General features: G+C 46.4%; 9 protein-coding genes across 9 annotated transcripts; 4 read left to right on the top strand and 5 right to left on the bottom strand.

The window, feature by feature from the left end:
• The first annotated feature begins 79 nt into the window (after window positions 1-79).
• CNA01770 (endoplasmic reticulum protein, putative) lies at window positions 80-1,514 on the top strand. The gene is made up of 8 exons (XM_024656186.1): window positions 80-274; window positions 341-416; window positions 475-563; window positions 623-753; window positions 812-938; window positions 994-1,081; window positions 1,151-1,212; window positions 1,287-1,514. The coding sequence occupies exons 1-7, from the start codon at window positions 234-236 to the stop codon at window positions 1,190-1,192; spliced, it is 594 nt and encodes a 197-aa protein (XP_024511841.1). The 5' UTR covers window positions 80-233; the 3' UTR covers window positions 1,193-1,212; window positions 1,287-1,514.
• Window positions 1,014-3,595, bottom strand: CNA01760 (hypothetical protein). Its single transcript, XM_566542.2, has 4 exons — window positions 3,047-3,595; window positions 2,901-2,977; window positions 2,297-2,839; window positions 1,014-2,246 (listed from the first exon to the last, which is right to left on the bottom strand). Exons 1-4 carry the CDS (start codon window positions 3,537-3,539, stop codon window positions 1,233-1,235), a joined length of 2,127 nt encoding a protein of 708 aa, XP_566542.1. The 5' UTR covers window positions 3,540-3,595; the 3' UTR covers window positions 1,014-1,232.
• Window positions 3,596-3,740: 145 nt separating this feature from the next.
• CNA01750 (conserved hypothetical protein) lies at window positions 3,741-4,308 on the top strand. The gene is made up of 4 exons (XM_566541.2): window positions 3,741-3,862; window positions 3,915-3,947; window positions 4,006-4,076; window positions 4,147-4,308. Exons 1-4 carry the CDS (start codon window positions 3,808-3,810, stop codon window positions 4,204-4,206), a joined length of 219 nt encoding a protein of 72 aa, XP_566541.1. The 5' UTR covers window positions 3,741-3,807; the 3' UTR covers window positions 4,207-4,308.
• Window positions 4,190-5,702, bottom strand: CNA01740 (expressed protein). The gene is made up of 5 exons (XM_566540.2): window positions 5,340-5,702; window positions 5,110-5,286; window positions 4,865-5,049; window positions 4,542-4,816; window positions 4,190-4,490 (listed from the first exon to the last, which is right to left on the bottom strand). Exons 1-5 carry the CDS (start codon window positions 5,653-5,655, stop codon window positions 4,349-4,351), a joined length of 1,095 nt encoding a protein of 364 aa, XP_566540.1. The 5' UTR covers window positions 5,656-5,702; the 3' UTR covers window positions 4,190-4,348.
• Window positions 5,703-5,855: 153 nt separating this feature from the next.
• CNA01730 (cleavage/polyadenylation specificity factor, putative) lies at window positions 5,856-8,347 on the bottom strand. Its single transcript, XM_566538.2, has 5 exons — window positions 7,800-8,347; window positions 6,775-7,742; window positions 6,553-6,727; window positions 6,253-6,489; window positions 5,856-6,203 (listed from the first exon to the last, which is right to left on the bottom strand). Exons 1-5 carry the CDS (start codon window positions 8,031-8,033, stop codon window positions 5,982-5,984), a joined length of 1,836 nt encoding a protein of 611 aa, XP_566538.1. The 5' UTR covers window positions 8,034-8,347; the 3' UTR covers window positions 5,856-5,981.
• A 2,237-nt stretch (window positions 8,348-10,584) lies between these two features.
• On the top strand, window positions 10,585-13,159 carry CNA01720 (expressed protein). Its single transcript, XM_566536.2, has 3 exons — window positions 10,585-10,829; window positions 11,828-12,115; window positions 12,172-13,159. The coding sequence occupies exons 2-3, from the start codon at window positions 11,942-11,944 to the stop codon at window positions 13,024-13,026; spliced, it is 1,029 nt and encodes a 342-aa protein (XP_566536.1). The 5' UTR covers window positions 10,585-10,829; window positions 11,828-11,941; the 3' UTR covers window positions 13,027-13,159.
• Window positions 13,160-16,232: 3,073 nt separating this feature from the next.
• Window positions 16,233-17,307, bottom strand: CNA01710 (retrograde transport, endosome to Golgi-related protein, putative). Its single transcript, XM_566534.2, has 6 exons — window positions 17,186-17,307; window positions 16,993-17,109; window positions 16,767-16,924; window positions 16,624-16,704; window positions 16,491-16,572; window positions 16,233-16,439 (listed from the first exon to the last, which is right to left on the bottom strand). The coding sequence occupies exons 1-6, from the start codon at window positions 17,264-17,266 to the stop codon at window positions 16,347-16,349; spliced, it is 612 nt and encodes a 203-aa protein (XP_566534.1). The 5' UTR covers window positions 17,267-17,307; the 3' UTR covers window positions 16,233-16,346.
• Window positions 17,308-17,495: 188 nt separating this feature from the next.
• On the top strand, window positions 17,496-19,688 carry CNA01700 (conserved hypothetical protein). Its single transcript, XM_566532.2, has 9 exons — window positions 17,496-17,604; window positions 17,683-17,757; window positions 17,821-17,940; window positions 18,001-18,218; window positions 18,272-18,392; window positions 18,443-18,568; window positions 18,636-18,821; window positions 18,889-19,404; window positions 19,449-19,688. Exons 1-9 carry the CDS (start codon window positions 17,551-17,553, stop codon window positions 19,548-19,550), a joined length of 1,518 nt encoding a protein of 505 aa, XP_566532.1. The 5' UTR covers window positions 17,496-17,550; the 3' UTR covers window positions 19,551-19,688.
• On the bottom strand, window positions 19,431-20,902 carry CNA01690 (carboxyl-terminal proteinase, putative). The gene is made up of 8 exons (XM_024656185.1): window positions 20,882-20,902; window positions 20,727-20,820; window positions 20,647-20,658; window positions 20,366-20,575; window positions 20,190-20,316; window positions 19,975-20,122; window positions 19,836-19,911; window positions 19,431-19,774 (listed from the first exon to the last, which is right to left on the bottom strand). Exons 2-8 carry the CDS (start codon window positions 20,772-20,774, stop codon window positions 19,679-19,681), a joined length of 717 nt encoding a protein of 238 aa, XP_024511838.1. The 5' UTR covers window positions 20,775-20,820; window positions 20,882-20,902; the 3' UTR covers window positions 19,431-19,678.
• Between the last annotated feature and the right edge of the window lie 127 nt (window positions 20,903-21,029).

Below are 21,029 nucleotides of genomic sequence, written 5' to 3'. Positions count from 1 at the left end.
AGGAACCAATTAGATCTGCATTTCTAGATTTATAGTTCAGATTGTAATCGCTTTTATTAGACGCCATCTATTTATTAGGCTCGACACAAGCCCCTCAACGGACATCGGCCGGTCTCCGACGAAGCACGCTCCTAGGACTTGCCATCTATCTTGCGGCCCGTCTCCTACGTGCGTCTGACGATCCTCTTGTCGGTTTAGCTTGAACGACACAAAGCAGCGTTGTACGCACAAACATGGCCTTTATCAAGCTAGACTATACCGTCTCCCAATCCAAGTGAGTGTCATCAGAACAAACCTTTGCTCTTCGACCTCTGAAACGTGCCTCATCTGCATCGTCTAGGCCCTCTTCCGTGCCCAACCCGCCAGGTTATTTGGCCCCTTTCACAGCCAAACAATCAGCCTCCGCTTCTTCCAAGGTAATACTTTCTATGGGCTACAAATGGCTGAAACTAAGCTGGAATATCTGTCGTATAGCATTTCCAAGCAAATGAGGAGGCGCTCGCAAAGCAAGCTCGAAAATCCACAGAATTAAAAATGAAGAGGGCATGGGACCTGGCCTTATCGTGAGCGGCATTTCCTTCCATCTTTCAGTGCCAGAATGCTGATACATACCGACTATAAGGCCTGCTAAATCTCTCCCAATGCAGGCCATAATGCTTTACTTTTCAGGCTCGGGAATTCAGATATTCTCTCTCGGGATGATTTTCATGCTCTTAACCCAACCTATTTCCGCCGTATTGAATATCTTCCAAGGTACGTTCTTTCTCATGGTCCTCGTACAAGCCATATATACTATAACATAATTTGATAGCATTTGAACCTTTCAGACCGACACCTTCGTCTACGTCTCGAAAGGGGATCAAGGCCGCTGCGGAAGAATCAACATACGCACCCTTAATAGGACCTATGGTATTATATGTGGCTTGTCAAGGGCTAATGTGAGTGCAAAACATCATCTCAACCAAACAAACAAAAGTTTGATACCTCTTCAAGCCTGGCGCTAGGACTATACAAGTGCTCGTCCATGGGCATCCTGCCGACGGGCTCAGGCGATTGGCTGCATTTTGAAACACGATCAGATGTGAGTATTTTACCCACAGGGTATCCCTTGAGTCCCTAGAACTGGAGTTAATATTCATACCCCGCATAGCCTCCCGAATGGTCTGCTGTCAGGTCGCAATTGCTTGGCTGAAGTCTATATTACAGTCAGATGTATGTTACATTAAAGGGTGTTAAATGTTATCTTCTAAACCTCCAGCATCTTGGCTGTCACCGTCTCCCTGAAGTCGCTCATCATGCACGACTTTTTTTGCTACATACTCCATGACACGCTCATAGAAAAGCATGACGACGGCCCCACCAGCTTCGTGAAGTGCCTCTTCGCCGACCTCTTCTACATCTGCATCGCTAATCCGCAGCCATCCTCTGCCTGGTACTTTCGTATTTTCGAGATCCCTCACCTGCCCAAAGTAAACACAATCCTGGCATTTACACCCATCAGGACAATTTTTTGCCACTTGCAAGGGTCGGAATGACTTTTCCTCTTTGGTCAAAGACGGGGAGGGTTTCCGTCGAATACTGACGAAATGACCAGAAGAGTGGGTAAATCCGTAGTGAAGAATAGCTGACTCAAGTTGGTATATTACCCTTTGTCCTGTTATTGGGGGGATCGTTTTTTCGGTTGAGACTGATGCGAGCATATTTTTTATCCCGCCTCTTTCTTCCCACACTCCGTCAGAGACAAATCTTGTGAGATCTAATAACAATGGAAATGAGACTTTTGCGGTCTTCTTTTGCACCGTCCCATACATGGTGAATTCCGAGCGGATAAAATGTAGTTGGAGAGATTGGGGGGGACGAACTATGACACACTGTCGAGTGGACGCTGTTTTAGCCGTAAGCCATTTGACCGGTATTTGCGCAGTCAAGCCGGATGACGGTAGGGGCGTTAGATTAGGTTCGCCAAAATCGCTAACTGTGTTGGAATTGACCATTTCTCGTAGCCTGGTCTCTGCGCGCCTGGCTTCGCGAGCTTTCTTTTTCCGACTAGCACTGACTTGATTGTCACTACCGGGCTCATTCTCTTCCTTCGTAGAAGTCTTTTTACAGGAGGAGCCCGACAATCGCTCAACTTCGGAAGTGTAGTAATCCAGTGTGAGCTTGAGAGAGCACATTTCGCATGTGACATCGGAAAGTATTTCGGGCGCGAGGTACTCCATTATACAGGCGTCAAGGGTGGTATTGCCCTAAAAACAAGCGTTCAGCTACAGCACATTGAGTGAATTGTTTTACACACGTGTAACGGGACAGGCAATTCAATCCCCCCTAGAGTATCCATCCTAATAGCCTCACTCCAACCGCAACGTTGACACACTCTTCTTCTCGCCAACAAGCCCTCCCATGGTTGAGCCACACCTCTTATTCTTTGCCTCCTTTTGGCTCCCTCCATGTCGCCCGCTCTCCTAGGTTGGTCACTTCCATCATTTTTGCCGGACAAGTATCCCTGTAATGAGATAATTTCTCCTATGCCTCGCACTTTGGCGACCTCTGCAGCAACCTTGACAACTTCATCAGAGACCGCCTCAGCCAGCACCAGAAATAGTTCATGGGCGTCCTGCTGCTCATGAGTACTCAATAGTCGTCGAATCGCAGGGAGAGGATATAGTGCAGTGAGAAGGTTATGTGGTCGAAGAGCAGGTGGGGGGCGTTTATTGGGAGTGTTGAGATCCCGGATAACATCGAGAAGAGCATCTGTGACATGGGTCGGTATGTCCACTTCTACCGCCAAATCGATAACTTTTTCGAGATGGATGATGAGTGAGGGTATGGAGGCGACAGACTAAAAGGAGCATCAAGTAAGGTCCGACTGAAGCATGAGAAGCCGATGCTATGAAACCCACCTGAAGAACAGAGTTCATATAACACAGCGTCCCACTTAAATTTACCATGCCAGGAAAGAATCGGCCTGTTGCCGAATCTGTTTCTCACCCGTAAACTAATCATACATATAATATAACGAGGGAAAAGGAGAAAGAAAAAAACCTACCAGAACTATTGCTCGACGGCTCGACCCTTCGCCTACGCCTCTTGGCCTTGATCTCTTTTTCTTTTGTCTCTTTGCCCCTATGGCTATCTTCTATCTCAGTACCGGCCCACCACTTTCCAATTCCAAGAGTCATTTCGTATAATGCGAGATAGACTTGAGCAAAAAATGATAGAATATCTATCCAGAGATCATCAAACACGATGTGCGGAAAGGTAGTGGCGACCTTGATAGTCGAAGTTGTAGACGATGGATGTTCCAAAGAGATAATGGGTTTGGGTGGTACTTGAGGAGATAAGTAGTCCTCGTCGTTGGAGACAAGAGTGGATCTGCCGGCGCCTAATAACTCTATTACCGGTTTTTGCTTCTCGACGCTTGCAGCTTGTATCTTTCTTGTGGACTGCGTTTCCCCCTCAGGCAGTGTAGTGGCCAATTGTTTGCTGATGTTGGCGTTCTTTGAGATGTTTGATCTGGGAGTCGTGCGTCGTTTCCTCATCTCATTGCGTAGATGCTATGTCTCGGGAGGGTCCGAGAGCTATGAGCTAAGGTAAACGGTTGGTAAGGAAAAGAAAAGATGAAGAACGCCGGAGGCGAGGAGATTTCGTCACCCACAATTACCTGCAACTCGTTGGTCGTGACGAAACGAGAACTGCAATGAGCAACGCACGGCGGGTTACTTTGCTGGCAGGCGCGTGAGTAGAACTTGCGGGTAAAATAAGTATAACAAAATATATCCATTCTAAAAGCTTTCATCGTCATCCAAGATGTCATCTACCCAGGATGAGGCTATATTGCGGAATGCCAGGGAAACCATAGACTGTAAGCTCTCCTTTCAGCTCAAGGAGCTTTCTCAGCTGATATCGTTTCGTAGCTTTATATGATCTTTCCCAGTTGCTTCAAACCGGTCAGTCGAGTCGCCATGTATGTGTCACTTCTATGAGACAGCTGATCTCAAGAGATAGGATTGGATAAGAGCACTCTCTCAATCTGCGTGGGTATGATAGAACAAGGCGCCAACCCCGATACCTTGGCTGTGCGTCCTTTCAAAAGCCTGTTTTCCGCGTCGCGCCAATGAAGCTAATGCAAGTGTTTTGGTATAACAGGCCGTCATCAAAGAATTGCGCTCAGAGAATGAAGCTCTAAACTCCCAAAGTAATGCTTAGGATCAGGGCGGTTTCGTTTAGTTTTTTGTGATATATAGTTCTCAAGGATAATTGTTTGTTGTATCAAATATTATTATCTTATCACACCCATCTTTTCACATCGTTATTCATCCTGCCACATTATTGTTGAGAGCATCTCATTCTAATTATGCTTTACACCGCCGCTGACAGCAAGATTGAGAGTTGATGGAAGTTTTGTCTCCCCAATAGTGGAGAGAAGAGCAATACTGCCTCCTGCCAGAGCGAGCAAAAGAACGGTGGAGAAAATCAAGATGATGAAAGAGCTACGATCGCAGATAAGCACGAATCTGATTAATAACTGTCATCTAGCTTACGTGGAATAGTCCTCTTTCTGGCATTCTTCACCCGTGTAGCCGTTTTTGCACTTGCATGCCCAACATTCCAAATCATTCTCAGCAGATTTGATAGCGCATCTTCCCCTGTCGTTGCAGTTGGTAGCTTCGGTGCAAGCCTCATTGGACGAGTAGCAAGTCTGTGATGATAACGACCGTCCTTGCAAAGAGTTAGTCATAGCGGATCGAGGCAATAAAACTTTCGATGACGAGGGCCGAATAATAAGCAGGAGTGGAGGAGAGTCAAAGCCTGTCATCTACCACATTTATAAGCCATCATATCCATCTCTACGAGACGCACTTACGGACTCAAGTCCAGCCTGCACCGTCTTCCTTCCAGTCTCCCATAGCTCAGAGCCTTTCTGCGCATCTTTGAGGCCCGTGATGGTGACGGCATTCCAAGGGTGCTCGCCTGCACGGTCAATCCATGGAAGGGAGTCTGCCAGGGCGCTAAGACAAGAAAGCTCTTGAAAGAGGATTTCCGCAGCCTCTGTAAAAGCACGTCCATCAGTCTTTGGCTGTCATGTTCAGAAATTAAACAATTACGTACTCGTACCAGCGAGGTCAAACATATCCTTAATCGACTTAGAAAAAGCAGGAAGAGCATCACCGATGGATTCGAAAGTCTTCCTGGCACTATGGACGTAAGGTTTAAGGAGATAATGAGAGCGAACATTGTCGTCGAGGTAGAATGAAGGCTCTGAAGGTAAAGACGGGGGCAAGACATCTTTTATATATGATATATGAGCTCATATGACAGATTCCACGAACAACGCGTACCTTGAGCTTCTACACCACCATCCACGACAACGACTCTAGCCTTCCCAGTCTCTCTTGAATCCCACAATCCCAACAGATGCACCCACATGCTCTCATCTTCGGGAATCTCATCGAAGACAGAAGAATCCTGCCTGAGATGATGATCAAGAACAGCCTTTGCTTGTGTATAGGATAATGTTGGGGGTGTCAACTGCTGATTTGTTGAGGACTGGGGCGACGGGTAGAGATAAACTTGAAGAGGCTGTTGGGATGAACGAGCGGTGGCGAAGGGAAGAAGAACAAAGGGGAAGGAAGCGGCCAGGAATGGGATCCGCATGTTGATGGCTTGCTGAGCGATTCCACAGTACACTCTAATAGTATGTGTCAGCGTCAGGAAGATAATAAAAGAGAGGACTGGCTCAACGCCGGCAAGGGTTCATGGTTACCACGCAGCGTCACCACGGGCATCCAACAATCTCCATTTAGTCTACCAAAAATGGTCGGTACAACAAAATAAGTACTCGTAATGCATATAAATTATTTCAGATGCTACTGTGTTTACTTTTTATGATAGATCTTCCCATTCATCCTGCGTATGAACTATCACGGCATGCATGTCGACTCGTTGATTCAAAGATCATGGCAACCCTCAAGTCCTGCATATTATATGTCACCCACAATTTCCTCCACTTTAACTCTTTTGGAGCCCTCTTCATGTTCTATATCCATCCCTTCAACCTTTCTCTTTTGCGCTTCTGGCTTCAGGCCTTCATTGGACGGTGTTGTCCTAGGACTAGCACTGGAAGATGTGCGTCTATTGGGATCAGCAGCTTTGAGGCGTTTTAAAGCAGATGTTTGCTCCGCTCGACAAGTTGCGTGATAAAACTGAATTCAACTTCAGTACAGCATTCAAAATAACAGGAAAATGACATACGATGCCATTGATGGCTAATGCGTTTTTCCATATCCATTCTTCTTCACTATCAGACCATTCTGCTCTAAAAGCTTCTTTGCACACTGGGCACACCGACGCAGCCTTTTTAGAATCTTGAGGCACCTTCACCCATTTTTGTCGCAGTTGCGCTAACCGCTCTGCTGAGACAGTAGCCTTTTCAGTCTGACTGGATGACGCCGCGGTAGATGGAAGAGTGGTAGCATCATTGATCCATTGCTGATGGAGGACGGAAACAGAGGTTAGTGACGAAATAAAAGCGCAGTCAGTGAGGATACCTACCTCAACCCGCGGAAGCCACCTTCGATGGGCACCTCTTCCCCCCGACTCGCGCTCTTTCTTATTTCTTCTGAAATGCCAATCCATGTGGGCATCAAATGCGGCATTGGCTGAAGGAAATCTCATACCACATTGCTGACAACGGTGAGAAAGATGAGCGAAAGACAATTTATGGGGGCTATTTAACTATTAGCTGCTATCTAGGAGGCGGTTCGTTGAACTCACGCATTGAGATCAATTGATTTTAGTTTTATATCCAATCGTAAAATCATATCCTCATAAGCCTCGATTGCTGGAACCATATTTGGTCCTGGCGTCCCTCTGTCAACATCGGGGGTCTGCGGTTGGCTACCGATTCCTGATTTGTTTAAAGTCTGAAGAATTCTAGCGACATCAACAGGAATACTTGGTACAGATGGTACAATAGAGGACACAGGAGCAAGGGACGCAGGTGCCATGACGGGAGTTAACGAGCGTTGGTTGCCAGGAATAGGAGTTTGGGAACTTGTCACTGGGGGTGTGGAAATAGTTCCGAGTGGTGTTGGTATATTTGAGGGGAACGGTGGTAAGGCAACGTTAGTGTATCCATTGCCATTAACAGCAGGAAGTTTTGGAGGAAAGGGCGGGAGATTTGAGGGGGCCAAGTCATTCACGGAGGGGGAGGGTCCCCAAGAAGGTGTGACAGATACTTGAGTCGGAGTAGGAGCCACCGATGGAGGCGCCATCGACTTCAGCTGCTCTACTATCATACTCAGCTCCTGAGGTTGTACGTTCGTCGTGCTAAGCAGCTCCCCGATACCCAACAATGCATTCATCTGCCGACCAAGAACCACATCACCAGGTCTCATCGCCACCTCACGTCGTTTATTGTCCAAAGCTGCATTAAGAAGCACTTGGACTTGCTGTCGATTGGGAACTTTGAAGTTTTGAATGCCTGCTGACCCAAATAATTCCCTTTCCACCTGTTCTCTGACATGAGAACCGTACAACTCGGAACCACCAGGCCCTCCAGTGCGCCAGAGACCGATCATTTCTTCCATTTTTGTCTTCGTCACGCCATCGACCTCACGATACGTCTTTATATATAGCCGAGGTACGATTGCCTGAAGCAGACGGGTTGTATAAGGGGGTCCAACATTCTTGGAGATGGAATCAAGCAGATAAAGCAAAGGAAGCTTCTGTTGGGGAAGAGCCTATATGATTGTCAGCGACAACCATCAGGCTAATTTCTTTTACGAGTATACACCTACTCTCAAGACAGCCAACTCTATTTCCTCCACAACAGCCTGCATTCCGTTCCAATCATTGCGATCTCGTGCCGCCATCGCTAACATCGACAGATCTTGAATAATAGGCCTCGAGTTGAATGTGAGGGCCCTCAATCTATCTGCATACTGCCTCCGAAATACATCAGTTGTAGGCTGGACAGGAGGCGGAGGGTAATATGGGGCCTGTTGATAGGCTTGATGGGCTTGATAGGCCATACGAACTGTAAAATTGAGTGAATCCGAGGTGCCGAAGGGTTATTGATAAATAACGAATCGAGAATTGTGATAATTGCAAAGGAATCTAGTCAGAAAGTTCGAATGAACCCAGCCTCTATTACAGCCACGATGAGTTGCTGGAAAGACGGAACGGGTGACAAGAGACAGCGTTGTAATAAAATGGTTATGCGAGTCAAGCACAGATCTCTCACGTCCTTTGATGTACCTATGTCTCTGTCCCTCAGAAAGCTCTCAGGCTAACCTAGGTACAATTGATCAGAATGATGTATGAATGTAGAAGAAAGCACAGAAAGTATTACTATATTATCAAAGATTGAATAGAAGACTTAGTTTGCAGTAGTAGTGGATGCAGTAGTAATGAGAAGCTTCCGTTGCATAATGCCGATAAATACCGACACCGAGGCTTGTGTGGCACAAAACAAAGTAGACTCGGCATCGAGACCGGCGGCCGATATGCGCTCGTAGAGGAGAGCTTGCGTCGTGCCTAGCATAATGAATGCACCCTGCACCACTTCAGGCACCAAATGAAAAGACGGAAAAGGAAGAAGTTCCTTCTTCATGGTTGGCATTCGATTACCACCGACATTGCTAAAAGAAATATGACTATAGAAAAGCCCCAAATCAAAGCATCATAAGTTTTTCAGCAGAAGAATGAGGTGCAAAGGCAAGTAACAAGCAGGAGGGCTTGCCCTGACATAAGAACATGCGAGTCATGATTGAGTAGTAAAGATTAAGCGGTAATTTAGCGAAGAGTAACGGGGAAGTAAGCAACAGAAAGCAAGCGAAGGGGAATGGAGTTGTTTTAAGCATAATTCGTGGCCGCAAAATACCAGTTAAATACCAGTTAGTACGTAGTAGTGTTATAAGTCTCGAGGCTAAAAGCAGTGTCCCCAACAACAAGGATTGATACCATTTATACATACCGCCGCAACGCATAAACCTGTAATTAATTGTAGCTCAGAGCTGATGGGGCACTCAAACCCTTGATGTCTCAAGCGGTGGTGGTCATTTGGAAAAGAATAAGGTGGAGATCAACGAGTAGAAGGAAATGGCCAAGGTTGGAGGAGGGCAACTCCTCATAGGGAAGATGTCTCTGGTGCTGCGCCCTTGGCTGCGGTGCAGACAAAGGGAGTAATGAACAGACAATATGCATCCAGGGGTGTTAAAAGAGTAGATCGAGTAAGAACTATGAAAAAAACAGTAATCGCCGCATACCGAGATTGCTTGGTGCTTCTTGGACCGGAAGGAACGGCATATCTCAGAAGACCTTCTGTCACACCTGATACAAGCAGTAATACAGTGTGTAAGTATGTATTCATCCCACTTCCCTCCTGCGCAAAGCGACTACATCCGGTAGTAATACGTTTACTGCCGTTGCACGTTGTCATCGACCCAACATCCTCCAAGGAAGGCTTGAGGTTGAACTTGGGAAGTTGCATCGATCGAAGATCGCCCAGATTTTAGTTCCCAGATCTGTTATCGGTTCAAACATTACATAACACATAAAACAAAAAGCACAAGGAGATTTATCCGCCCTCCCGTTTCGGATAACCCGGGGCGAGCGGCGGCATCGTATCCGGACAACAGACAAAAGCCGAAAGAAAATCGATGATTATTAGAGGATTCCTGCGATCCCGGAAAAGTATCTGTTTTCTTTCCTGGTCTCTGTCTGATTTCCAAGCCTTTCTTCCCGGCCTCGCTTCTCAATTCTTAACCATGTCGGTAATTAAATTCTAACATCCTGCAATACTGCATTTTATTATGTTTGGGGAACACGGATGATTCGCACGTACCACGTCGTATCCTCAAACGTTTATTCGTTATCCTCTTACTTTATGCCTCCATACTCATACTCCATGCAACCATTCGTTATTCTTTTCTGATCTTTTTACGTCTTTGCTCCTCCCCCCTTCACTAACATCCTCTCCCTTCGGTTAACATAGCGACTGAGCCTAACATCAGAAACCCGATAACATGCATGCCGTACTCTCCACTGTGCAATTAATAAAGGCTTCAAAATTAAATAAATCCTTAGTTTGGGCTGATGGGGGGAAGGATCGTGGAGCGTGGAGCGTGGAGCGCGAGCTTGGTGCGTCGTGCGTGGAGCAGGGATGATGCACGGAAAAAATGTAAATAATAATGGGGAATTGGGGTGTTTTTTTTTAAGGGATGTGGGGAAAAGGAAAGGGGAGGGCCCTGTCGTGCCTTCAAAGTCCGGACAACATACCTAAAATCATATGGAAATACCGGACATTTTTACGGAAAAATTTATAAATAAGCACAGTCCCACAAAAACCGCGGAATACCACTCCACTGTAAATCAGAACGCCGACAAAAGTCAAACCCCCCTCTTCGTCCGCCGATTCGCCGAGCCACCAGTTTACGCTTCACATCCGGTACACCCGAAATGGGATTCGGACCCCGTAGCCGAAGTGGGTGTAAGTAGGAAAACGACAACTCAATAATCCAGTATAGAAATGAGACCATGCCATCGTTTAAAAGACAATGGCTTTTATTGACTCGCTGACCTGTTCACGTCTGCTCGTCTTTACCCACTTTGTCGCCTTCTTGCTTTCGCAAGTGTATAAAAGATTCACATCAATTTCCCATTCTACCTGCATAGAACTGTGCCAACGGCATCTCGATATTCAACAAACCACGCCACCTATTATAATCGAGCTCGACTCAATCAGCAACAAGCAGCTTTCATTCCAAGTTAATCTCAATTTCACGGATTACATCTGCATGGAGATTTAGTGGCAAACAGTCCAACAGGTGAGCAAAGTTTCTTATTCCACACCAGTGTCGGTCTGTCGTTGTTTTCGAGCCGTGCGCTTGTCGTGAAGTTAGTGGAGCCAGATGGTCCCGCGTTTCCCAGTCTCTGAGAGCTGGAGTATTATTTTACATCTTGCTTTCTTTATTCTACTTTGCTTTTGGTGTACCAAATTCCACCACTTCATGGATACTCGTATCGGTCAGGGGCTTTAGAACGGCCCTTCTTTTTTATTGATCCGTCGTCGGACCGATTTGTATGCGTCCTTTCGCTCTGTTCTCATGCGATTTCAAGATGGAATGCTTCCGGCGGCGTCGTTTTTTTTTTTCATTTCCTATTTTCGTGCCGCGTGAAACGATCGCCCAGATACAAACCAGCATGAACGCCAGTATCGGTGGCTGTTGGAGGTACGAGATCGTCGTGCGCAATCTACTGGTAAAAAGCATACACCAGTTTCCAGAATCGCACCAAGTTGTGTGGAGTAATGAATGCCGGAAAGCGCACACGACGCCAACGTCATAACGGACTGTTACTATGTGGACGGGATCCCTCCTTTGCTTCGCGAAAGTAGTGCCAGTGCCGTGATGGGCTTCGTTTTGTTGTGTCAGTGGTGTGTAAATCCCTCCCCCTTTCGCGACTTGCCCATTTCCGGTTTCAGGCTGTTGGGGCGCGGTGCCTTTGATTCCATTGCTTCGGTTCTTGCGCTATTGTTACGCCGAGTATCAAAGCACCGTACTGCGGCCACGGCCTCGCGTCGTGTCACTATCCTCTCACCCCTTTTCGTCTTTTCATTCCGATTCAATCACAACATCCACAGTATTCTCAGGTCTTTTATCATTCTGCTCTTTAGGACAAGTCTTAGACTTTGCCCGAGTCTACATTTATCGTACCCTTTTTTGCCGAATCATCGGTCAAGCATGTCTCGTCTCATTTCTGTCCGTTGGCAATATATAACAGATCCGTTTGATGAGTAAAGTGCTGACTCTTCATTCTCACCTAGCAATTGTCACGTGAACCACAACTTCCCCGTCCCAACGACGACGATATTCAGCGAATTCATACATCTCGCTATCCCTCCGTTCCCAGCAAGCCTGCTCGGCAGATATACACCACCATGTCCGCTTCTGCCATTCCAGCGTACCGCCACAACTCAGCGTCTCCTGTCTCCTCTCGCAAAGCTGTCAAAGCTTCTGCCAGTGCTTCAGCATCTTCGTCAAGACCACCTACTCGTTCATCACAAGATCCTTATTATGGTCATGAGGAAACTGCCGTTCTGGCCGCTCGATTCGTGAGTTTTTGTCAGGTGGCAATTTGCTTGACAGATGAGCTTACGACTTGACCTAGATCACCCATCTTTTTCAATGTCCCAATATTCCTGCGCCATCTACCCCCGGTGCTCCCACACCCACCCTGGCTCACTTCGTAGCATATGCCTTACATCGAACCCGTCTCCCATCGGTTGTCACATTTGCGGCTCTTCTTCTGCTTCAGCGCCTAAAGAGGCGATATCCTGCCGCTCGTGGATCATCAGGACACCGACTTTTCATCTCTGCTTTCATGATCGCCTCTAAAGTCATCTGTGATGATACCTATTCCAACCAGTCATGGGGCATCGTTGCTCAGAAGATGTTTGCCCTAAAGGAAATAAACCAGATGGAGAGAGAAATGTGCGGGTATCTGGAATGGAATCTCAACTTTGGAGAGAGGGAGATGCTCGAGTTTGAGATGGATCTGAGGGCGCTGCACGGGCCTAGGGCGGTGGCAAGGGCTAGCTCAAGCTCTTCAAGCAGGTCAGACATCGTCTTGACAGACAGCCCTTGCAATTCATATCCTACTCCCGAGACCACCCCTGATCCGCAAGTGTCTTCAAGACCAATTCGACCAGTCCCGTCACCGTACAAAACGCGCTGCTATTCGCATGTTCCACCGATGGCCCCCGCATTTCTATCACCTCCGCTTTCTCCCCACCATGCCCATCTCTCACCTCAACCACCCCGTTTAAGTTCAGCCAATTCATCTCTACAATCGTCACCAGCATCTGATGATTGCAAGACCCCCTCTCCCATCACAGTGATGGCCACTACACGGCCTATCTCTTCTACCAAATCATTTGACATGACCAAAGCTTTTGAGGCGACTGCTCGCACACGAGGCGTCAGTGTTGTGAGGCGCGGTGATGACAGTGTGGCTGTTTGGTAAAAGGATGGACGGTTATCATTGCATAGAGGAGGATCTCATAGTGTATCTTGTACATACTGTATACCCTGGCATTTTCTCATGTTGTACAGACATTACTCTCATCAGTTTGGGTTTATCGATATCTAATGATCATGATGTATACTACTTCAATTGGTTTAACTGCATATCTTCTTACACGTTTCTGAAATCTATCACATGGGACAAGATACGACCAAGGACCTCGCCATCCATCGTTCCGAATCCAGTGTATTGATAATCATAATGACTATTAAAGACTACGATACTGCATCAGCATTAGAATACTTACAAATGCTAAAATGATACGACGACGGTATTCAGGATGAAGTTTGGCCTCCTTGCATGATCTATTGAGCTCTCAGTCTTCAAGATCCAATATCCGTCCATTTCTCAAAGAGTGCTAAAAGATGTTGCGAATGAAAGGAACCATTGGTCACTACTACATTATACACCAGCGCGACGCACGCGCTATCACCTTTCATCTAGTTTAGGAGGACTATGACACGTCTTCATGACCCTTATTATTATGGAGTAGTGGGCTACACGCGTGCCCCTAGAATATCGACAGTATGATGCAATTCTGAAAAGAGGAGCTCCATCAACCGATATTAATATGTACGACTTAAAGGCTAGAACTGCCTTTATGAAGTAGGAATTCCGAGTAATCGCCCATCAGCACGGCGCGGTCAACGAAGCACAAACAAACGCCTGTAGGAATGAAGTTGCTTCAGGTGGTTGTGTTTGCATGGCAGCTTGTTGTTGGCTGCTTCGCTAGTAGCAGGCCTGAGGAGTTTTCGCGGTTCTTCTCGCTCCATCATTTTGCCGCGCGCAATACCGTTTAAAGCCTATACTTATAAGTTCTCTGCCGGATAAGGCACGGCCGCCCGAGCCAATGATTTTATCACGCATCTCACATCATCATTTCATCATCACGACTGTCACTACAGAAAAAGGGACGCATGGGCGGCAGGCGCCAAAAGTAGTTCCCGCTCGTTTGTTGGTCCGGCATTGGCGCCGCTACTGGGAGGCCTGCGGACGGCAGAGCGGGGTTTAACTAGATGTTTGCGGGCAGCTACAAATACAACAAGAGGGGCTTTTTCGGACAATTATTACTTATTAGCATTCATGGTATAAAATCTCCGTGTTAAAAACATGCCCGGACATCGCGGATCCAACAAGCCAGTGTATGCATCAACGCAATAATATAATAAAAACGCTGCTGTCCGCCTGATGACTGCGTGTGAAATATAGATACGTAATAACGTTCAACACATGGATACGTCATCCCTGATCGGCCGCCGGCCCCCCTCCTCAGGCCCGCCGGAGTAGCCTTTAACGCCGCATAACGCGTCGAACGCGTTGTACGTAGTGCAATTTGAGCTAACTTAGAAGGGATGTTTATATAGAAGTTGGTTTTCCCATGACTATTACGACTACAACGGACGAAGCAAGATGGACAAAGAAAGAACATCCAGAGCTTGTGGCAGTAACTACGTTACCCCTTCCCTGATAGGTGTGCTTAACAGCGCAAAGGAAGATAGGTACATAAACTTAATAAATAACTGTTCGTTAGTTACGTTCATTATAAAGCCTATATTTGATACGCATAAACACAACTCGATTTGAGACCTGAGTTGTATACGTACACCACTAACTGTCCGTCTAACGACCTATCAGTGTAGCTAGCTACTCGGTAGAATCATCGTCTTCCGATACATACCCTTCAGCTACGTAAGCCCATCATCATGCTTCCAGCAGAGATGAGGTATCATTCCAATCTGAGCTTATTAAAAACGAAGAACGTTGTTTTCCCTCGCCAGCTTCGCCTTTTTTGTTGTTGCGAAGGTCTTATCTTTTAGGACGGAGTCTCTGTCTTGAACGCAAAGCATCATCGTTTGTGGCAGCCGTCACGCAGAGTAAGCGACTGGGATTTCCTGTATTTGCCAGGGCAGATCGTCGCCAGAAGACAAGAGGAACAACGCATGAGATTGCAAGTTGCTGAGTCAAACTTTGAGGGGGCTAACCTAATGAAGTCCTGAATACACTGTTCCCGAAGGGACTCTCTTCTAACAATGTTGTTTCGGCTATCTTCGAGGAGGAAAAACCCTGCTCAGCAGTATGTGGTGATGATTGTCCCATCCTTGAATCAAGACAAGAAGGTGAAGATGGTGGAACTATGTAAGGGGAGCCAAGAGTACAGGCAGACGGATTCTTTTGGGGAAGCAGAATCTGGAAGACGAAAGTATGATATAATTTGGTGAAATGTTTGCTTTTGAAAGATACATGGGGAAATTCATAGAAATTCATAAACCATGAATTTCGTCGTAACGATAACTTCACAATTGATTTCTTTGACCGCGCGAATGGGTGTCGAATAGTGATCCAGAATTTGCAGCTCACCGAGCTTTTCCACGAGCTCTTGCTGTCTCGCCAAGTGTCTCGCGAACCACTGAATCATTATTTATCAGCAAAGCTACTTGCCCATAGCACACTTACCGCGCACGCCTCTCGGCTAGAAGGGAACTCTGCGACATGATAACGAAGGGCAAGCCTTGCAATTATCATTCATTACAGCGGTTCTCGGGTACTTCAGATGGACCTACTGCAGGAGCTAAACCTAAATAATTTGGACTGAAAAGACTCAGACGGCGCTGTTATGCATGACATTATTTTCATTTGCGGATCCACGACTGGGAACGAATAGAGATGGGAGAACGATATGGGAGACGGTAAGTTATGGGCGCTGATGAAATGCAAGGTAAGATACGCCAAAAAGCACCACAATAACATAAGGGGGCGGGATTCACAAGGAGAGAGGTGGGGAATGAGAAGTTAGAGCATTGAGAAACTATATAACTTAGATCCGTAGATAGGTCGAAGGCAGTGACCGAACATCAGTTGGGAACAAAAGTTATCAGATGGAAAAAGAAAGAAACCATTTGACAAGACGTTTCAATGAGGTGAGAGTATTCGATGAGGATTAGCTTCGTGTCCTTCAAAGGAAGTCATATCTTTGTTTTACAATTTGGTTTGCTTTTTAGATAAAAGAGGTTAATACACCTCGGCGTCCTGCATTTCTTCGATTCGAGTGCTTGAAATGAACTTGACTTTACCGTCACGGTCAAGAATATCCGTTTGCAGTTGAACGGACGGCCTTGAGCCAGAGCGAATTTTTGCTCAAAGACATTGTAAGAGTCGCATGACCAAAATTGACTGTTGGCTTCATTTACAGGCTGCTGCTAGCACGTTGTAAGGCGCCTGCCGTCTGATGAATGACAAGGCTTCGCTTCTAAGTATATCATCTACCACCTTGCAGCAACCTCTGATCGCGTTGATTGAGATTGAATCTCTGATGTAGGGTCAGGTTTTCGATATTCGACTTTGTCAACCTTGACCTAAGGATTGCTAGTAAGCTTCGAAGGAAACGTAAGAACCTGCAGACATACCTCTCCGTCTACAAGTTGATATACATAAGTGACGATGACGGGCCCTTGAATGTCCATCAAGGCGAATGATGGTGTAACCTCGCTATAAGCATACGTGTGTGAATAAACATCTCTGGTACGCATGTCACCTTACCCATTCCAGAGACTACTCCAGGCCCCAGTTGCCGACCCAGGGTTAACGAAGAAACGACCTTCGAATTCGAATGACTCAAACCTAGCCGGACATTTACAGTCATCAGCCGTAGGGGACAAATCAAAGCTATCCAACAATCATACCGGTGTGTCCCTCCGCTGATCAAAACGTCAACATCCATCTGCCTTGCCAAAGCAGCAAGCATATCGGGATCTCCAGCAGGCACAACCTGTTGTCCATGCACTACGCCTATGCGAAGTGATTGATGCTGAATTATAAGAGATAGGGGGAAATGAGGGTTCTAGGAATATCCTGTATGAGCTCTTTGGACTCTCCTAGTCTGGTAATACCAATATCTATTCATCATACCTCGTCGAATTCTCCTCGCACTACGTGTACTTCAGGGGCGGTCGTCCGTAAATAGTCATAGGTCTCCTTATCGCAGACATTTCCTGTACATATGATTTGACCGATCTTTCCAGGTACCTACAGAGGATGTATCAACATGATGCGTGATGCAGTGAGAAAGATGGATGACATGTTGGAGAGGTGGAAGACATACCAGTAACTTCTTAAACTTTGCAGGAAGATCGTGGACGAGGTTGGGAATATGAAGATCTCCAATGACGAGAACCAGGACCATGACGAAATGGTTTTGAGGGGAAGGTCAGAATAAATACAAGCGGAAGAGGCGTGCTTTGAGCTTTTCGTGCGTGAGACATGATGATTCCCCTGCCTCCGTCGGGTGGTTGTTACCGTGGAGGGCTCGGTCAAGGCCGAGAATGGCGGAGATTAGCACACTGTCCGCGTTGGCATCATTCGCTGTGATCGGACAACCTCTCACTCCTCTTGCGACTACTCCATCGTCGACGAACCCACAGCTGATTTCCTTAACTACACAAGCCCCCTGGAAACTATAGCTTACAAATGGCCCCAGCATACCCTGCTAATCCACTTCTTCTTGAGGAACCTCTAATACGGGTGCGTATATAGCAGGTTCCTTCCACTGCTTGCCACGGCATTCACCTCTAACCACGAGTTCTGCCGATGCATCTTTAGACATCGTATGAGCTCCTCAGGCGAAGCCATAGATCTGCCCAAAGGCAAGTAGAGAAGGATTTTAATGCCATCAATGTGAGCAGTTGCACGCAAACTACTTTGGTCCGCGCTTGTCAACGACACTGACTTGGCCCTTAGAGCGGTCTTCAAGCGATCCTCAAATCTATGGAAAAAGGATCCATCACCGATGAGGGAAGAATGGAGATTGTGAAGAAAGTTGATCAGGTAACAGAGAGAGCGAATGGACTGAAACGAAAGGTTTGTGTTTGCAAGCATATCAATGCCAGAACAAAACTCATTCCGGTTTGCCCACCACAGCTAGACGACCTACAGCCATCAGCTTCTCGTCCCAATACCCTTAGGGCAAGACTGGACTATCTGGAACAGAATTTTCCAGGATCTACAACCCCTTCCAAAAAGACAAAGCCCAAAGGAGAAAGTAACAGGGCTGCAGCTTCCAAAGCTGATAAAGCAGATGCGGCCAGTAATGACATGCAAATCGATGAGGAAGATGCTACTCCACTGCCCTCTAACGAGTAAGACTTCTCCAATCATCGTCAGTTTGTCTGTCTCTGATGAAACTTTCTAGAGCGGACAAGTCTGAACCCACGCCTGATTCGAGTACTCTGGACAGGTACATTGTTGATTATTTGATTAGAAAAGGACGATTGAATAGCGCAACCGCTTTAGCCACCAGTCAAGGTATCGAGGTACGTATATCTTTAGACCATAGAATCTTATCCGTCTTACTTTGAAATAGGAGCTGGTGGACATCAAACTTTTTGCAGAACTAGCCAAGATCGAGAACGCCCTTGTTGAAAAACACTCATGTACCGAAGGTTTGGCATGGTGTGGTGAGAATCGAGGCACTCTAAAAAAGACGAAGGTAAACTTGTTTCAGTCCTTTTCTACTGGGTAATCCATGCTGACAAATCTACTAACGCACGTTTTAGAACAATCTCGAGTTCACGCTCCGTCTTCAAGAGTTTATAGAGCTTTGTAGAAAGCGTGATATCACTACAGCTATCGCATATGCTCGGAAGTACTTGTCGGGATGGGCATCCGCTCACATGTCGGAGTTCCAAAAAGGAATGAGTCTGCTGGCTTTTGGTGAAAAAACTGGAGTGGCTCCTTATCGGGTGAGACATCGATTCTTCTTTGCAGCCTCTAGGAACAACAACACTAACTGACATTAATTCATATTAGAAATTATACGACCAATCTCGCTGGGAAGCTGTGCGGGATCAATTCCGGGAGACATTTCTCGACTTATATGCGCAACCTTCTCAATCTCTTTTAGCTCTTGCGTTATCCGCAGGGCTTGCTTCTCTTCGTCTACCGTCATGCGTACAAAACGTCCGCCCCAATAAGAGTACAGGTGGCGACAACACGTCGGTAAATCCAGTTGTCCCTCTTCTTCCTGCTGTCCCACCGTTGCACAATCTTGAAACCACTCTTTTTTCGCCGGCTTCGTCCACTCACCTGACAGCACCTCTTGGCGGGATTCCTTCATCGCCAACAACGGACTTACATGCTCATCCTGAAGCCGTTACTGGAAATATTGACTGTCCTACATGCGATGAGAACATGAGGGTTCTGGCATCTGAGGTTCCAATGAGCCATCATGTGAATTCCACGATCGTCTGTAGAATCAGTGGCCAAGTCATGGACAGCGAGAACGAGCCTTTGGCTTTCCCCAATGGCTACGTGTATTCTTCAAAGGTAAATTTCGAAATATGCTATAAGTATGCTGACTTAGTTATTAGGCACTAGCCGAAATGGCCAAGAACAATTTTGATGTCGTTACATGCCCTAGAACAAGGGAGAGTTGCGCTTTTGGAAGGCTCAGGAAGGTTTATATCTCGTAAATGCGTTTTAGCTTGTGAACGTTGTGATATATCGGTGAACCCTAGTTGTACATATGCGAAATTCCAATTTCAGTGGTCAATTTTGCTACATATATTGTATTATTATACGCGGGACAAAATCAACTCTTTCAGTCATCAGATTTACCCGCCAGTACAATCATGTTGAAGTTGACATCTCCCTCTGCTCTCTCGAAATACTTCTCTTGAACTACCTTGGCGACGTCCTTCAACACGATTATTGATCAGCTGTTGTGTAATAGTAAAACGAGCACAGTTATTGCTCACCTCGAGAAAGTTGTTAGATGCTCCCCTGTCAAGCGGCCCATTTCTGCCACCATCAAGTTCTACAATACGTTTCTCCCTAATCATTTCATGAAAGTTAGTCGTGGAGGACACAGGCCGCTATGACATGAGGCGCGCCCACCCTTTCTCGTCGACACCTTCAACAAAAGCAATGAAGTGCTCGTCAACATCAAGGTCAGTGGGAACGACAGACTGCCCTGTTGAAGCGGCACTTGTGTGAGCCTCAGTGAAAAAGGTGGTTTCATCCAGAAGCTTTGCCCTTTCGAGACCTGTGTAAACGGAAATATGTCAGATACCTTCCAATTCGCACGAACAATGAATAACGGAATAACGTACCTGTTAAAGGCAAAGACTCTGCCTTGAACTGAGCAAGTTTTGAGTCGGGGTTCAAAGCGTCTGGACCTCGCTCAGGTAAGTTTAGTAGAGAGTGAAGGAGACCGATAGAACCACAGGCATTAGGAATCTTTCATCACGTGTTAGTCATCCGGCAATTATTGATACAGGTACTCAACAGTTTGTTTGATCCACCAAATTCCTTCGCCCTTAAATTGCTTGCCATCGTCTCGATCTTCCTTACTTCTCTCTTCTTGTAGTTTTCCTTTTGAAGGGAAGAGGAGTAACACCGCTCGATGAGGGGCTGGGATGAAGGACAAAAAAGAAGGGTCAAGTGAGAATAGGTCTTGGAATGCGAGGGATTGAGGAAGACCAAGAGGTTCAGACCACTAGGTGTGAAGTGTGTCAGTAAATGTAATCCTCGTCGCACTAATTGGGCAGTAATGGCGGTGTGACGTACGGCGTTAAAGACCTATTCGACAGCGCTGGTAAGCGTTCGAGGGAACGTGGCGAATTTTGAACGCAATGGATAGAACTTACATCCGGAGAAGCCTCCAGAGGGACCCATTTGGAAGGTGCTTCAGACATGATTTTAGTAGATGAGGACTACGGGTAGACCAATTGTAGATAATCACTAGGAAAAGAGTTAGAAGGCCACAGCATTTGCGAAAAGAAGCAGTATTAATTATCAATACCTAGTGGTATAAATGACTTGCCGGCCATGGGTGCCATGAATGCGAAGACGTCATTGTTCTTTTCATTGACCATCCTTTTCCGTTTTCTGCTCTATACGAGCCGCAAGTGGCCTAAAAGCTGCATACTGCATATACATAAAACGAACTG

This window comes from Cryptococcus neoformans, chromosome 1 (genome assembly GCF_000091045.1).
Source record: "Cryptococcus neoformans var. neoformans JEC21 chromosome 1, complete sequence".
NCBI classification, from domain to species: domain Eukaryota; kingdom Fungi; phylum Basidiomycota; class Tremellomycetes; order Tremellales; family Cryptococcaceae; genus Cryptococcus; species Cryptococcus deneoformans.
Note: the sequence above shows the minus strand (reverse complement) of the source record. Positions and strands in the feature narration are given on the sequence as shown.